This window comes from Erinaceus europaeus, chromosome 3 (assembly GCF_950295315.1).
Source record: "Erinaceus europaeus chromosome 3, mEriEur2.1, whole genome shotgun sequence".
Lineage (NCBI taxonomy): Eukaryota > Metazoa > Chordata > Mammalia > Eulipotyphla > Erinaceidae > Erinaceus > Erinaceus europaeus.
In genome coordinates, this window is record NC_080164.1 from 184,390,726 (window position 1) to 184,406,505 (window position 15,780).

The 15,780-nt window shown below is 52.8% G+C and overlaps 2 protein-coding genes across 5 annotated transcripts in view; one reads left to right on the top strand and one right to left on the bottom strand.

The window, feature by feature from the left end:
* Window positions 1–15,780, top strand: part of TADA2B (transcriptional adaptor 2B) — a 253,837-nt gene that overhangs the window by 221,721 nt on the left and 16,336 nt on the right. The gene's annotated exons all lie outside the window — the stretch shown is intronic.
* The window catches only part of GRK4 (G protein-coupled receptor kinase 4), a 65,121-nt gene that overhangs the window by 47,868 nt on the left and 1,473 nt on the right, over window positions 1–15,780 (bottom strand). For all 4 annotated transcript variants that reach the window (XM_060188548.1, XM_060188547.1, XM_060188549.1 and 1 more), the window contains exon 2: window positions 9,804–9,899. In XM_060188548.1, coding sequence (XP_060044531.1) covers window positions 9,804–9,899 — 96 coding nt within the window. The remainder of the gene's footprint in view (window positions 1–9,803; window positions 9,900–15,780) is intronic.

Consider the following 15,780-nt stretch of genomic DNA (forward strand, 5'->3'; position numbering starts at 1 on the left):
ATAGGTGTTAGATGCAGTAGTTTTAAAGTTTTAAGTATAATTGCTTTTCTGCTTATAGTGTGAGATGGAAAATTCCCTACCCTTTCCCCTAGAAAAACAGAACCGAATCAGTAAGCCACCAGTTGTTTACCAAGACCCCGCACACAGGCAAGGCTTATCAGGACCTTTGCACAAGGAAGCTGTTTACCAGAAGGTTGAAGCTGATGGCGGGAGGATGTGGTGACCCTACCTGGCTAGGTTCAATTGGTTGTGTGGTTTTGCAATGTTTGAAATTAGCCCGCGCTTTGCTTTGAGTGGATCAAACCACTCAAAACCTAGCTTTTTGCTAGGTTTGAAATAATTGGATTCCGCGTTTTCTATAGAATGTTATTGGATATAGATTGATAAGGTGATGTGTTCCCCCTCCCTGAGTGTATTCAAAAATGCTATAAATTGTGTGGTTTGGGCCTTGTTCGGGGTCGAGCTGGTGGACTGCTGTCAGTCACCTCTCGTCCCGGATTCGAATTCGTGAATAAACATCTTTTGCTTCCTTGCAGTGGATGGTGGTTTGATTTTGCTCGCTAACATTTGGAGGCCCCAGCGAGATCTCCTCAGACGGGGATTCCTGAGGACACCCCATCCCGGGTCCGGACCCTAGAAGGCCTTGGAGGCTCTGCCCGGCGCCGGTAAGTCAGGCCTGATTTTTTGTGTACGGTATACCGCCTGTGTGTCCCCGTGGGGGCTTGGGGGTCTGTGGATTGCGGGACGCCACGTTGAAATCCCAGACTGCAGCACTGGGAAGTGACGACTTCCAGGCTGCTGGGGTCCTGGGTCTGAAACAGGGCCCGGATGCCTGGATCTGAAACAGGGTCCTGGAGAGTGTGGCTGCGGTACCACACTATAGCCAGGTGAGGTAGGGTCCTGCTAGGATCTAACTCCTGAGACAGGGTTCCCTGGTTCGAATACGTCTCTATTGTGTCTCCTTGTGTGTTTTCTTTCTCTCCCCTTTTGGCGATTCGCGAAAAGATTGACCTTGTCAGTGCAACTGACGGAGTCTGGCTGGAGCTACTCTCCGGTGATTCCTGAAGGCCTGGCTTGTAATATCTTAGTAGCGGCGGCCGGTCAGGTAATCGCCCCTTCTTGACTGAATGAATGGTCTGTGTGAATGTTTGTGTGCGTGTTGTGTGCCTCATGGTCAACAGACTATGGGGCTTGATTGGGCTCTAACCTGCGTGTCCATGGAGTCATTTTAGCTCAGTGGAGATTCTCAATTTATTGAGACCGAGGCCGGGGATCATACAGCTACTCCTAAGCTAAGACTCCTTAAGGCTCCGCAAGGGGCCCAGCCAGGTGAGCACAGCCGATTGTCTGTCCCCCATAGGGGGGCAGTTCTTCTTCCAATCTCTAATAAATTTTTTTTAAATCTGTGTTTGTGTGTCCATGTGGTTAAGTGTCAAGCAAGCTGGAGTCCCCTTCGACCGAGGCTCTGTGCATCCCCAGTAAGGGAGAAGGTCCTAAGTGGACACCCTTTGGGTTAGTTGGGGGAACGCGGGAGAGTGAGAGGACGTGTGAAAGTGTATGGTGTGCCGGCCGGCGTGTAAGTGGAAGAGTGAAAAGAACCCTTGGCTGATTGCTGTATTCCTTGTGACATTGTTTGTCTCCTTTCTGTTCCACTTTGATGAGAAAATGGGACAGAGTCAGTCCAAGAACTGCCAACTCACCCCCCTTGAATGCCTAACTAAGAACTTTTCAGATTTTTCCAGGAGAGCCGCTGGGTTTGGAATACAGGTGGACACCTTCACACTGAGAAAGTTCTGTGAGAGGGAGTGGCCAACTTTTGAGGTCGGCTGGCCTGAGACAGGGAGTCTCGACTGGGAAAGTGCACGGCGGTGCACGATGTGATCTTTGGGAACCTCGGGCACCCAGACCAGATGCCGTACATTGAGGACTGGATGGGTATTGTTCACAACCAGCCAAAATACTTGCAAGAATGCAGAGGTGACCGCAGAGGGAGGCAGAAGGTTAAGAGCAGATCGGGAGTGTTTGTGGCCGAGAGCAGGAAAGGGGAAATGTTTCCCAGGAGACCCACCGCTCCTGTCCTCCCCGATGCTTCTGATTCCCCTCCACGAGTGAGGATGTGGAGGAACGAGATTCCTCCTCCTTATGCCGGTATCCCAAGGGCCACCGCTCCTGAGGGGACCCCCCAAGTGCCTGATTCCACCTTGGGGTCCCCGTCAGGAGTCCTGAGCCCACCTCATACTAGAGCAGGGACTGCTTTTGGGTCAGGGCCCGCACCGGTTGGGACTTTTCCTTTGCAGGAGGTAGGGGAGCTAGATGCAGGAGGACAGCCCTTGAGGACTTAACGTCCCCTTTAGCACCTCGGACTTGTATAACTGGAAGAACCAGAACCCTCCTTTTTCTGTGGACCCAGAGGGGGTGGCAACCCTACTTGAGTCAGTTTTTTACACTCATCAACCCACTTGGGATGATTGTCAGCAACTGCTGAATACCCTGTTCACCCTAGAAGAAAGGGGAAGAATTAGGGCGGAAGGGAAGAAGCAGGTTCGGGATCGCAGGGGGGAACCAGCTACTGATCAGGATAGGATAGAAGAGGTCTTTCCCCAAGCTCGACCGAAATGGGACCCCAATACAAGCGCCGGATATGAGGCCCTCACCAGGTACCACCAGACTCTATTACGGGGTATCCGAGCCACGGCCCAGAAACCCACTAATTTAACTAAGGTGACCGAGTGTAAACAGGGCACGGATGAGAGCCCGACTGCCATTTTGGACAGGTTGTGTCAGGCGTACCGAACCTGGACACCCATAGACCTCAGGGCCCCCGAGAATGGGCCGGCAGTTGCTCTCCAGTTCGTGGCCCAGTCAGCCCCAGATATTAGAAAGAAGTTACAGAAGTTAGAAGGTTTTGAGGCGAAGTCTCTCTCTGAATCAGTGGCAGTAGCCCAGAAAGTCTTTGAAAATAGGGAAGACCCGGCGAAAGCCACTTTAGAGTTGCATAAGAAGATGGCAGTGGTCCTCCTGGCCAGGGAGACTGGACGTAGAGAGGACAGAAGAGGACCAAAGAAAGAGAGAGGGCCGGTAAAAGGCCAAGGCAAGCCCCTAGGGAGGAACCAGTGTGCACTATGCAAGGAAAGGGGGCACTGGAAGAAGGACTGTCCTAAGCTGAGGGAAGAAGGAGGAAGGAAGAAGGAGGAAGCACCTCTGCTGCTTGAATTAGATTGAGGAAGTCAAGGCTCCTCCAACCCCCAGGAGCCCAGGGTAAAACTCTCAGTAGGGGGAAAATTAATTGACTTTTTGGTGGATATTGGGGCCACCCATTCAGTACTTCAGCAACCAATTGGACCCACCGGGAAGGACGAGGTTAAAATTGTAGGGGCCACAGGGGAAGCAAAGAGTTATCCAAAGTCCATAGGAAGAGTTGCTGGCCCCGGTCTAGAGACTATTACCCACTCCTTTCTGGTAATTCCCGAATGTCCTGAGCCACTACCGGGGAGGGAAACTGCAGGCCACCATTTCTTTTGATGCCAACGACGGGCCAACAGTACAAGCAGGCGGGTGGCTCTTGCTTACCATGCCAGCAAGGGAAGAGTACCGCCTCTATGAGACCCCAAAGGAGGCAGGTAATCAAGACTTGTTGGCACTGTGGAAGCAGGAAATCCCGAGAGTATGGGCCAAGACCAACCCCCCAGGGCTGGCCAAGCATGTGACTCCCATAGTAGTCTAATTAATCAGCTCAGCTACCCCAGTTCGCGTCCGACAGTACCCCATGATCCGGGAGGCTCAGTATGGTATCAGGAGCCATATTCGACGCCTGAGGGAGGCTGGCATCTTGGTACCCTGCAAATCAGCATGGAACACGCCCCTCCTTCCGGTTCGGAAGCCTGGGACGAATGACTTCAGACCGGTGCAGGATCTGCGTGAGGTAAACAAGAGGGTAGAGACTATTCATCCTACAGTCCCCAATCCTTATACTCTCCTTAGTCTCCTGCCACCCGACCGAACCTGGTACAGCATCCTAGATTTGAAGGACGCCTTCTTCAGCCTTCCCCTAGCTCCACAGAGCCAGCCCATCTTTGCCTTTGAATGGACAGACCCCGAGGAAGGTGAGTCAGGACAGCTGACTTGGACCCGACTCCCCCAAGGTTTTAAAAACTCTCCTACTTCGTTTGATGAAGCGCTGAGCAAGGACCTACTAACTTTCTGAGGCGAGCACCCTGAGTGCAGCCTTCTGCAGTACGTGGACCTACTGATGGCTGCTTCCTCCTGAGAGGACTGTGAAACGGCAACCAGAGACCTGCTCGAGGTTTTGGGGAACTTGGGGTACCGGGTATCTGCCAGAAAGGCCCAGCTGTGTGCTCAAGAAGTAACCTATCTGGGTTATCAAATTAAGGAGGGACGACGTGCCCTGTCCGAGGGAAGGATCCAGGCCGTCCTGAAGATCCCGACTCCCACTTCGAAGAGACAGGTCCAGGAGTTCTTGGGGGGCGGTGGGCTACTGTAGGCTATGGATCCCAGCGTTCGCCGGGCTAGCAAAACCCCTCTACACTGCCACCGGCGGAGGCGATACACCTTTGAGATGAACTGAGACGGAGGAAAGGGCTTCAGGCTTCAGGCACTGAAGAAATCTCTGGTGAGTGCCCCCGCCCTGAGTCTCCCCGATCTTAACAAACCGTTCCAGCTGTTTGTAGCAGAAAATGCTGGTGTGGCCAAAGGGGGTACTTACTCATGTGGCCAAAGGGGTACTTACTCAGACCCTGGGACCCTGGAAGAAGCCTGTTGCCTACCTGTCTAAACGATTGGACCCAGTAGCAGCAGGGTGGCCAGGGTGCTTGAGGACAGTGGCAGCAGCCGCCCTACTGGTGAAAGAGACTACCAAGCTGACTTTTGGGCAGACCCTAGAAATTGCCATGGCCCACAACCTGGCCAGCCTACTTCACTCCCCTCCGGACCGGTGGATGACCAACTCTTGGGTCACCCATTATCAGGTACTGTTACTGGACCCACCTCGCATTACTTTTAAGCAGACTGCAGCTTTAAATCCAGCCACCCTGCTCCCCAACCCAGAAGAGGATGTCACCCATGATTGCGGAGAAATCCTGGAAGCCCTGACCTCACTGAGAGCTGACCTGACGGACGTCCCGCTGCCAGATGCACAGGAGACCCTCTACACGGATGGAAGCAGCTTTGTGGAGGACGGTGTACGGTATGCGGGCGCCGCGGTGGGCTGAATCCTTGCCGCAAGGGACATCAGCACAGAAGGCGGAGCTGATCGCCCTCACACAGGCACTCAAATGGGGAGCAGGGAAGAAGGTGAATATATACACCGACAACAGGTATGCTTTTGCCACTGTCCATGTTCATGGGGCTCTGTACCAAGAGAGAGGATTGCTGACAGCCGGAGGAAGAGCTATCAAGCATGCCCAGGAGATACTGGCCCTGCTAGCGGCTGTTTGGGGGCCAGAAAAAGTTGCTGTCATCCACTGTAAAGGACACCAGAAAGATGACTCAGAAGTCTCGCGGGGTAATCGGTTGGTGGACCAGACAGCCCAGGAGGCGGCCCAAAGACTAGTGGGGACCCAGGCCCAGTTGGTAGCGGCTACACCAGAAGAAATTATCAAAGGGAAGAAGCCTGAGTACTCTGAACAAGAAGAGAAGCTGAGCCGGAAGCTTGGGGGAAAACCCAACAAGGAAGGATGGATCATCTTGGCAGATGAGAGAATTCTACTGCCTCAGTCACTGGGCAGACAGGTGGTCACTCGGACGCATCAAGGTACCCACTTGGGGGGAAACAAATTGGCCGAGCTAATCAGTAAATTTTATTTGATAGTTGGTCTGCACAGGATTTCCCAGAGTGTGGCAAGCCGATGCGTCACGTGTGCTAGAGTCAATGCCAATCCTGTGCAGGTGAAGGAGCCTGGGACCCGGTGGCGAGGAGAGGAACCTGGAGAGCATTGGGAATCAGACTTCACCGAAATGCCCGGAGCCCGAGGAGGATATAAGTGCCTCTTAGTTATGATAGACACCTTTTCAGGATGGGCTGAAGCCTTCCCAACTAAGAAAGAGACTTCCCAGGTAGTGGTGAAACAATTGGTCTTTGAAATTATCCCCAGGTTTGGGCTCCCTTATTCACTGGGGTCTGACAATGGTCTGGCATTCATTGCCAAGGTCACCCAACAACTGGCTGAAGCTTTGCAAATTGAGTGGAAACTACACTGTATTTATCACCCCCAGAGTTCGGGGCAGGTAGAAAGAATGAATAGGACTATTAAGGAAAGTTTAACCAAGTTAAAAATAGAGACTGGCGGGGACTGGGTTACTCTTTTACCCTTTGCTTTGCTTAGAAGTAGGAACACCCCATATGTGTCTGGATTCACCCCTTTTGAAATTGCGTATGGCAAACAGCCAACCCTGGTACCCCGGGTTGGGGCTGAAAAGTTGGCTGAGGTGTCACATGGCAGTCTCCTTAAGTCTCTACAGGCCTTACAGGTGGTGCGAGGAAAGGTGAGAGCCTCTGTCTGGGACGCAAAGCCTGGGACCCGGAGAGAGGAGAACGGAGACCAAGCCCCCGTTTGAGCCTGGTGACTCTGTGCTGATAAAGAAGCTGCATCCCGACCACCTCAAGGCCCAGTGGGAAGGACCATACACCGTGATCCTGAGTACGCCGACTGCCCCAAAGGTCGCCGGGAAGCGCCACTGGATTCATCACACCCGCCTGAAGAGGTCCGTTGCTGACACACCCGGAGCAGAGGACCCGAGAGGACGGTGCGCCGTGCCCACCAGAGAGCCAGTGAAGGTCCGGCTGGTCTCCTGTTGACCCTGTGCTTTTGCTTTGCTCCGGCTCGGGTCTTCATGCTGCCCACCCCCGAGTGTCCTCACTGTTCATGTGGGAACTAAGAAAAAAGGAGGCAGCCTACATTCACCTTTGATTTGTGTGATTTGTTTGGCACAAACTGGACCAACACAATCTCACTGCCCATGTTTGAACTAAGAAATAGAGAAGGGAAGACAATCTCTACCACCCGGAGCACTACAGACGGAGGGTGCGGCTCCACTGATCTAGAGAAGCGACTTTGGGACAGACCCTATTATGTATGCCCCAAAGAAGGCGGCCCCACCAAGTGTAAAGGATCTCCGGCGACGAACATTGACAAGCACTTGAAGTTCTCAAGGGTGATCCGCCAAGGCGCCCCGACTGAACCAGGCACTTGCAACATAAGGGACTGTAACCCTATGGAAGTGAAGGTTCAGACTTGGCATGAGACTGATTCGTGGACAGGAGGGAGAGAGTGGAGCATCAAGATACCCTTCCTTAAGAATGACTCTGGGACTTTATTCACTATCCAATTGCGGTTGCTACCATGGACTCAGAATCCTATTGGGCCCTTGAGGCCACTTATCTTAGGTGAGGACCCCCGTCCCATTCCCTCGCCGTCCTCAGAGATAAGGGGAAGGAATGAGACTGATAGAAACCAGACTGACATTGTGCCAAGTGGCACTAAGCCGCCTAACATAGAATCTTTGCATCCCAGGTGAAGCCACTAGTAAGAACTGTGGAGCTAATATATCACCTTTTGAATGAGTCTGACCCTAGTGTAACTAGAGACTGCTGGTTGTGTCTGCATCCTGAGCCCCCTTATTATATAGGTGTGGCCGCCTCTGCGGAGAGAGGTAGCCAGAAGGGGGACATTAGAAAGCTGAATTTATCCTCTGGAAATTCTAAAGGCCCTGAGTGCAAGTGGGGGGGTGCAGCCCCACATGACCCTGGGGGATATTCAGGGAAAAGGAACTTGTATTGTTACGGCCAGTTATAAATTGGACTCCTCCCCGTACAGGGGCAATTGCAACCAGAGTATCAGAGTTAGTAAAACCCAGGAGTGGGCCATTCTCCTCAAGGCCCCCGAGGGAACCTGGTGGGCCTGTACTTCAGGCACTCCCTGTATCACCCCTTATGGAATGACTAAGGAGGACCTCTGTGTTTTGGCCCATATTCTGTCACATGTGTACTATTCCCAGGGTGAGGCAGGGTGGGCGCACCTTGAACGGCAGGGGACAGACCACCTCGGGCCAATAAGACAGAAGCGTGTCCCAGTAGTAGTTCCCCTGCTCGCGGGGGCAGCCATAGCGGGATCAGTGGCAATAGGAGCCACGGCCCTAGCCAAGGAGACCACTCTAATACAATTAGATCAGCAGATCAATCAGGACATGGCAACACTAGAGGGCACTATCGAGTGCCTTGAAGGGTCGCTATCCTCTCTGACCGAGGTGGTCCTGCAAAACCGTAGGGGGCTTGATTTACTATTCATGAAACAGGAAAGATTATGTGTGGCCCTAAACGAGGCCTGGTGCTTTTATGCCAACCACTCTGGAATGGTGAAGAAGACTTTAATTGAAGTTAAGAAAAGAATAGAGGACAGGGACAACCGTCTGAGGGACCTGAGCGAGGGCAGCTGGCTTACCAACCCATTCTCTTGGTCCCCTTGGCTGACAACACTGATCAGCTCCTTGGCGGGGCCTGTGATCACCCTGCTCCTAATCTTTACCCTGGGGCCCTGTCTATGGAAATCGTTGATCTCCCTGATCCGGAGACAGTCAGAAAAGGTAATGCTCCTTGAAACAAGATATACTGAGGTTTTTACAGAGGAAGAGGAAGAAGATGAATCAAAGATTTGATTCTCAGCTAAGACTAGTGGGGAATGTGAGATGCAGTAGTTTTAAAGTTTTAAGCATAGTTGCTTTTCTGCTTATAGTGTGAGATGGAAAATTCCCTACCCTTTCCCCTAGAAAAACAGAACCGAATCAGTAAGCCACCAGTTGTCTACCAGGACCCTGCACACAGGCAAGGCTTATCAGCACCTTTGCACAAGGAAGCTGTTTACCAGAAGGCTGCAGCTGATGGCGGGAGGATGTGGTGACCCTACCTGGCTAGGTTCAATTGGTTGTGTGGTTTTGCAATGTTTGAAATTAGCCCGCGCTCTGCTTTGAGTGGATCATGCTTTTTGCTAGGTTTGAAATGATTGGATTCCGTGTTTTCTATAGCATGTTATTGGATATAGATTGATAAGGTGATGTGTTCCCCTTCCCTGAGTGTATTCAAAAATGCTATAAATTGTGTGGTTTGGGCCTTGTTCGGGGTCGAGCTGGTGGACTGCTGTCAGTCACCTCTCGTCCCGGATTCGAATTCGTGAATAAACATCTTTTGCTTCCTTACAGTGGATGGTGGTTTGATTTTGCTCGCTAACAATAGGAGAGAGAGAGAGAAAGAGCCAGATACGTGCTGTCGGGGACTGGATTCAGGACCTCACACTTGAGGGTCCAACACCCTATCCACTGCACCGCCTCCCAGACCACTGTCACGACTTTTCCAAAAGCCCACCAGTTCTTAACTGCAGACTAGAAAGCCTACGGGGCTTTATTTTTTAATTGCTTCCAGGATTACCGTGAGGACTTGGTGCCAGCACCGCAAAGACACCAAGCCTGGTGGCCATCCCCTCCCCCCTTTCCTGTCTGTTTTGTTGACTGGGACAGAGGTAAACTGACAGGGGAAGAGAGAGAGAGAGAGAGAGAGACGGAGATGGAGAGACACCTGCTGACCGGCCCTGCTGCTCGTGAGGCTTCTCTCTGCAGGTGGACGACAGGGGACTGGACCCGACAACTGTGCCACCTTCCAGCCCGTTTCCCTCAGCCCCAGGCTAACCTTTCCATTCTTTTTACTTCAGATGAAGAGAGATGGAAAGGCAGAGAGACTGAAAGAGAGGGAGCGATAAGACCCGCGACCCATGCCCGCCACCCGTGCCGTCACTCACCGATGGAGTGCCGCAGCTCGCTGCACAGGCTCACGGGGGGCAGCTGCAGCATCTCCCTCCACCTCTTACTGCGGCCGTGCTTTTTGTTATAGCCTCCTAGACTCGGAGATAAAAGCTTTCTTAGTGGCCAGTTACAGTAACCAAGTCCGTTAATGTACTGCAGCGACTCAAAGTCCACTTCACTGTGTGTTGGCAGGAACAAGCAGCCCTGGCCACGCCTCCTGCAGTGTGGCCCGTGGGCTCTGGGTGGCGCCACTGCCCGTCAGCGCCCAAGCAGCCACACTCAGGAGATCCCTTGAAGCGAGCCACCGGGCCGCCGCGTGGGCCACAGACACCACGACTCCACCTCCTGCACCCCAGAAAGAGTCTCAGTCCATACTGCCCGAGGGGGGGGAAGTGTTAGGGCAGCATTGCCCACAGGGCTCTGTACCCCAATTATTCAGGACCTGGAGAGAGGAGACAGAGGAAGGACATTCAGAAGTAGTAGGCGGAGTAGGTGTGACTTAGAAAAGAAGAGCAGGCAGGGACATAGGGAAAATGGGCACATATACAAAACCAGAGACAGGCAGTCATAGAAAGAACCTGCACCGGTGGCCTGGGGAGAACCACTGCAGTTCCCGGCGCAGGGAACAGGGACTCACAACTCTGGTGGTGGGAACGGGGTGGGATTAGACCCGCTGTCTCATACTTGTGTAAACCAGTAATAAATCACTATGAAAAAAAGAGGTTTGTAAGGCAGCAGAAGGGGATCGTCCCTTTCCTTCAGCTACTCAGATGGGTATATCAACGACAGCCAACAGCCAGGCTGGACTCCTCCTCCTGTCACCCCGAGGGTGGCGGTGGCGGGTGGCGGTGGCAGGTGAGATGGCAGAGGCCTCCCAAAAGCTCGCTGTGAGCGGGTCCCCAGGTAGCCCCTCCCACCTGAAGCCCCACACAGAAGGACATCAGGAATCAGGGAAGAGCAGCGGTCGCGGCTGTCCCCTCCCCTGCAGACGGGGCCGAGTGGGCAGGTCCCTGGCGGGCGAGTGGGTGTGGAAGGCTGAGTGCACCCACACCTCCTCGGAGCTCGGCTCCCCGTGCTCTCGCCCTCACCCTGGAGTCACACCGGGAGGGAGGCCTGTGGAGACTCTGGTCTAGACATTCCGGCGCCCGGGCTGCCTCAAATAGCAAAGTGAGGGCAGCAAGTCCGCCACCACAAGCCCAGTGCATGTGCGCTCCACTTACATAGCTGCCCGACCAGCCGGAGGCACTGGGAAGCAGAGCAGGGCTGAGGCTGGAAGGCAGGGCCGAGGGGTTGCCGGGACCGGCCTCAGGTGAACGAACGCCGGTGTGATCACGCCCCATGCCACCCTGAACCGTCTACTAAGATGTCGAGTGGTGCGCGAGAGATGCGCCCTGTGGTGAAGAATCCTGCCTGCCTGTTCAGGGTCGGGTCCCACCTGGGGCCCTGAGCTGGGGAGGACTGGCCTCCTGACACCCGGCCAAAAAACAAGTGAAGAGGGGCCTGGCGGTGGCGCGGCGGGCTAAGCGCACAGCGTACTAAGCGAGGGGATCTGGGTTTGAGCCCCTGGCTCCCCACCTGCAGCTGAGAAGCTTCACAAGCAATGAAGCAGGTCCGCCGATGTCTCGGCGTCTCTCTCCCTCTCTAGCTCCCCTCCTCTCGGTTTCTCTCTGCCCTGCCCAGTGGAATGGGAAGTGGGCAGTACTAGCGGTTCCCAGGTAGCCTGTCTCCACACGCACCCATCCGCGCCCCTCACCATGGGGGCACACTTCTCACAGTGATCTGATGCAGATGTCACTGTCACTCACGAGTCCACAGGTCGAGTCAAGACTCGCTGTCTGATGGCCCTTCTAGGGAGCCGGACAAAGGCATGACAAAACGTGCCCACCACTACAGTAGAAGGCAAACCAGTTTCACCACCCTAAAAATTATTATTATTATTATTATTTAAATATTTACTTATTTTCCTTTTTGTTACCCTTGTTGTTTTTATTGTTGTTGTAGTTATTGTTGTTGTTGATGTCGTTGTTGTTGGATAGGACAGAGAGAAATGGAGAGAGGAGGGGAAGACAGAGAGGGGAGAGAAAGACAGACACCTGCAGACCTGCCTCACCGCCTGGGAAGCGACTCCCCCTGCAGGTGGGGAGCCGGGGGCTCGAACCGGGATCCTTACGCCGGTCCTTGAGCTTTGCGCCACCTGCGCTTAACCTGCTGTGCTACAGCCGGACTTCCCCTAAAAGTTATTTTTAAAAGATTTTATTAATGAGAAAATGGGAAGAGAGAAAGAGCCAGAAGGCTAGGTGGTGGCACACCTGATTAAGTGCACAGGGACCCGGGTACAAGCCCCTGGTCCCCGCCTGCAGGGGCAAAGCGTTGAGAGTGGCGAAGCAGAGTTGCAGGTGTCTCCCTCCCTCTCCCTCTCCCTCTCTCCCCTCTCAGTTGCTGTCTCTACCCAGCGAATAAATAACTGATAAGACACCTCACCTGCAGGAGGGGCCTCACAAGTGGTGAAGCAGGTGACAGGTGTCTCTTTGCCCACCTCCCCCTTCCTTCTCAATTTGTCCATCATCCAATAATTAGTAAAAATTAGAGAGAACCAGACATCACCCCCTTCCTTCTCAATTTGTCCATCATCCAATAATTAGTAAAAATTAGAGAGAACCAGACATCACCCCCTTCTTTCTCAATTTGTCCATCCAATAATTAGTAAAAATTAGAGAGAGAACCAGACATCACCCCCTTCCTTCTCAATTTGTCCATCCAATAATTAGTAAAAATTAGAGAGAGAACCAGACATCACCCCCTTCCTTCTCAATTTGTCTATCCAATAATTAGTAAAAATTAGGGAGAACCAGACACCACTTTGATACGCATGCTGCCGGGATTGAACTGGGGACCTCATGCTTGAGTCCAGTGCTTTAGCCGCTGTGCCGCCTCCCAGACCGCCAGAAGTCCCCCTCTGCCTTCCCTCCCCAACACAACTGGAGGACAGCTTGATCACTTCCAGGTTTTAACAACTGGGGTTGATCTGCTATCAACATCCGTGTGCGAGGGGTTTTCTCTAGGCTTAGTTCTGGGACGAGTCCGCTGCTCCTGGCGGTCAATTTTTATTTTTCTATAGGACAGAGTGGACTTGGGGGTGGGGAGGAGACAGAGAGGGAGAGACACCTGCAGACCCGCATCACCGCGTGTGAAGCGTCCCCACTGCAGGCTGGGAGTGGGGTGCAAGGGCTCAAACCCGGGCCCTCGGGCATGGCGCTTGCGTGCTTAACCTGATGCGGTGGCGCTGCCGCTGCCGCTGCACCCCACCCTACCCGCCCTACCCGCCCTGCGCGCAAGTGCTTATGTGAAGGTGAGTCTTCAGCCTGTCCGGGGAAACAGCTGCTATGCAGTGCGCTTGCCGGCTTATACGGCAAGAATGCTTCGTTGCTTCAAATAACCTTTCAAAAAATCTATTATTTTTTTGACTTGATGAGACAGAAATCAAGAGGAGAGAGGAGAGACACTTGCAGCCCTGCTTCACGTGTGGTGGAGACCGGGGTCTGGCCCAATGCACCTGCCGTCACCACCCAGCCCCCAGTGTTCAGCTACGCTAGAAACTGCAGCTCTACCATTTCACGTCCCCAGCAAGAGCGAGTCGGCACCACTCCACACGTGTGTGCGTGTGTGCGTGTGTGCGTGTGTGCGTCTGTCTGCTGGATGTTCGTCTCCCTGAAGACTCGGTACTTCTTCCTTCATCGTGTTAGCTGGTCAGACATGCCAGTGCTCCAACCAGGCTTTATGTGCTTACTGTAGAGCTTAAACAATTGTTTGGTGGCCCAGGAGGGGGCGCAGTGGATATAGCACCGGACTCTCAAGCACGAGGTCCCGAGTTCAATTTCTGGCAGCACATGTGACAGTGAGGTCTGCTTCTTTCCCCTCCATCCTACCTTTCCCACTAATAAGTAAATAAATAAATAAATAAATTTACATATATAAATATATAAAAATATATAATATTTTTTCGCTGGAATTATATCCTGCCTTGACTGAGCCTCAAGGTAGGGGCTAAATGAGCTGGAAACTCTGGGGTCAGGAGAGGCATCTGAGGTTTTTCTTTTCTTTTTCTTTATTGGGGAATTAATGTTTGACATTCAACAGTAAATACAATAGTTTGTACATGCATAACATTCCCCCGTTGCCCCTATAACAATACAACCCCCACTAGGTCCTCTGTCATCCTTCTTGGACCTGTATTCTCCCCACCCACCCATAAGTATTTTTTAAAGGAGAATTTTTTGTAATTTTTTTAGTCCTTCAGCAGTGGCTTTTCTTCTTCTGACACTGCCTTTTGCAAAGCGCACGTTTTCGAATATCTGCTTATTTGTGAGAGCCCAGAGTGCCACACCGCTCCAGCACATGCCGTGCCAGGGACTGAACCCCCACATGCAGGTCTTCACCCCACCTCCTGTGGCAGCTATCTGTACAAGTCCTGACGAAGCGCAGAGGGCGGCGGTAGATAGCATAATGGTTATGCAAAGAGACTCTCGTGCTTGAGGCTCCAAAGACTCAGGTCCAATTCCCCGTACCACTATGAACTAGAGCTGAGGGGTGCTCTGGTAAAAATAAAATAAGTGTGAAAACAAGATGAAGTTCAGTCCCATTCCTTCCTAAAGGCTTTATCGGAGGGGTTAGTGTTTCACAGTTCAGTCGTCACACACGGCCCAAATTCCCATCTCCCAGTGATAGGCAGCTGCCAAACACCCTCCTCCTTTCCTCATACCCAAGGCTGCCTAAATCTCCCGTTACTTCACATGAGTTAAGACTGTTTGGTACTCTGTGTGCTTCATATGTGGGTTTGCAGAAGGTTAGCAATGACTAACTATCGGACACTGATGAATCGGTTCGACATTGTCATGTATTGTCTAACTAAATGATGCAAACGTTTTCTTAAAAAAGATTTTATTGATTAACGAGAAAGATAGGAGGAGAAAGAGCCAGACACGACTCGGGTACATGTGCTGTTGGGGACTGAACTTGGAACCTCATGCTTGAGAGTCCAGTGCTTTATCCACTGCTCCACCTCCCGGGCCACGTGATGTGAACACTTTCCTCCAACAGCCTTCTGATATGGCAAGCTACACCAGCTTTCCAATGTGTGGTTTTACCTCGCACACCTGGCATATAACCACCACTTTAACAGAGGCATATAATTCTCTTCCTATATTCTTGGATTTGATTTGCTAGCTTGTCGAAAGTTCTCGTGTCCACGTTTGCAAGACCAAATGGTCTGTCTGTACTGCTCTTGTCATCATGTCTTTTCCGGTTTGGGTATTGGTGGCATCATAAAATGACTGGGGGTAACTCTGCTTTTATTTCTATAAGACATGAGCGAAGTGACCGGATTCTACCCTGGACACTCGCTACAATGCACCTGTGCACCAGCCTGGGCCTGCTCTCTGCTTCTTCAATCTTCAAATCTACCGTGTTTGCTAATGCGACAGCCAGGCCATCTCTCTGGCGTCGACACTGCTGGGGGCTGCACCTGTGACGGCCGTCACCGTCACCCACCCGGTCCGGTGCTTTGCCCCTGTGCCACCTCCTGGCTCTCCCGACAGACAGAGCCTTTCAAGCAGCCGGCCCGTTCACCTCAGGATCACTTTTGGACACAGCCTTCTTTCCATCACCTTCCATCACCCCCGCTCAGCATCCGGGGGCCTGACACGTCTCCGCTCTCTGACGTTCCGGCTCTGCTGTCACCGATCTCATCTGCTCGTCCCGTCTCCTCCTCAACGTGCAGCTTAGCCCACCGTGGCCTTGGGCCCTCTTTCCTCTCTAGAGTTCCCCGCCGGGCACGCCGGGCCGCATCCCGTCCGCCTCAGAGTCTCCTTGGGCGTCTCGAGGTGCGCGACCCCAGCCGAGCTGCACCGGGTCCGAGGCAGACGCCGAGGTAAGGACGCTGCGGGCAGCATGGCCTTCAGTCTTCCGGCCTCGCGA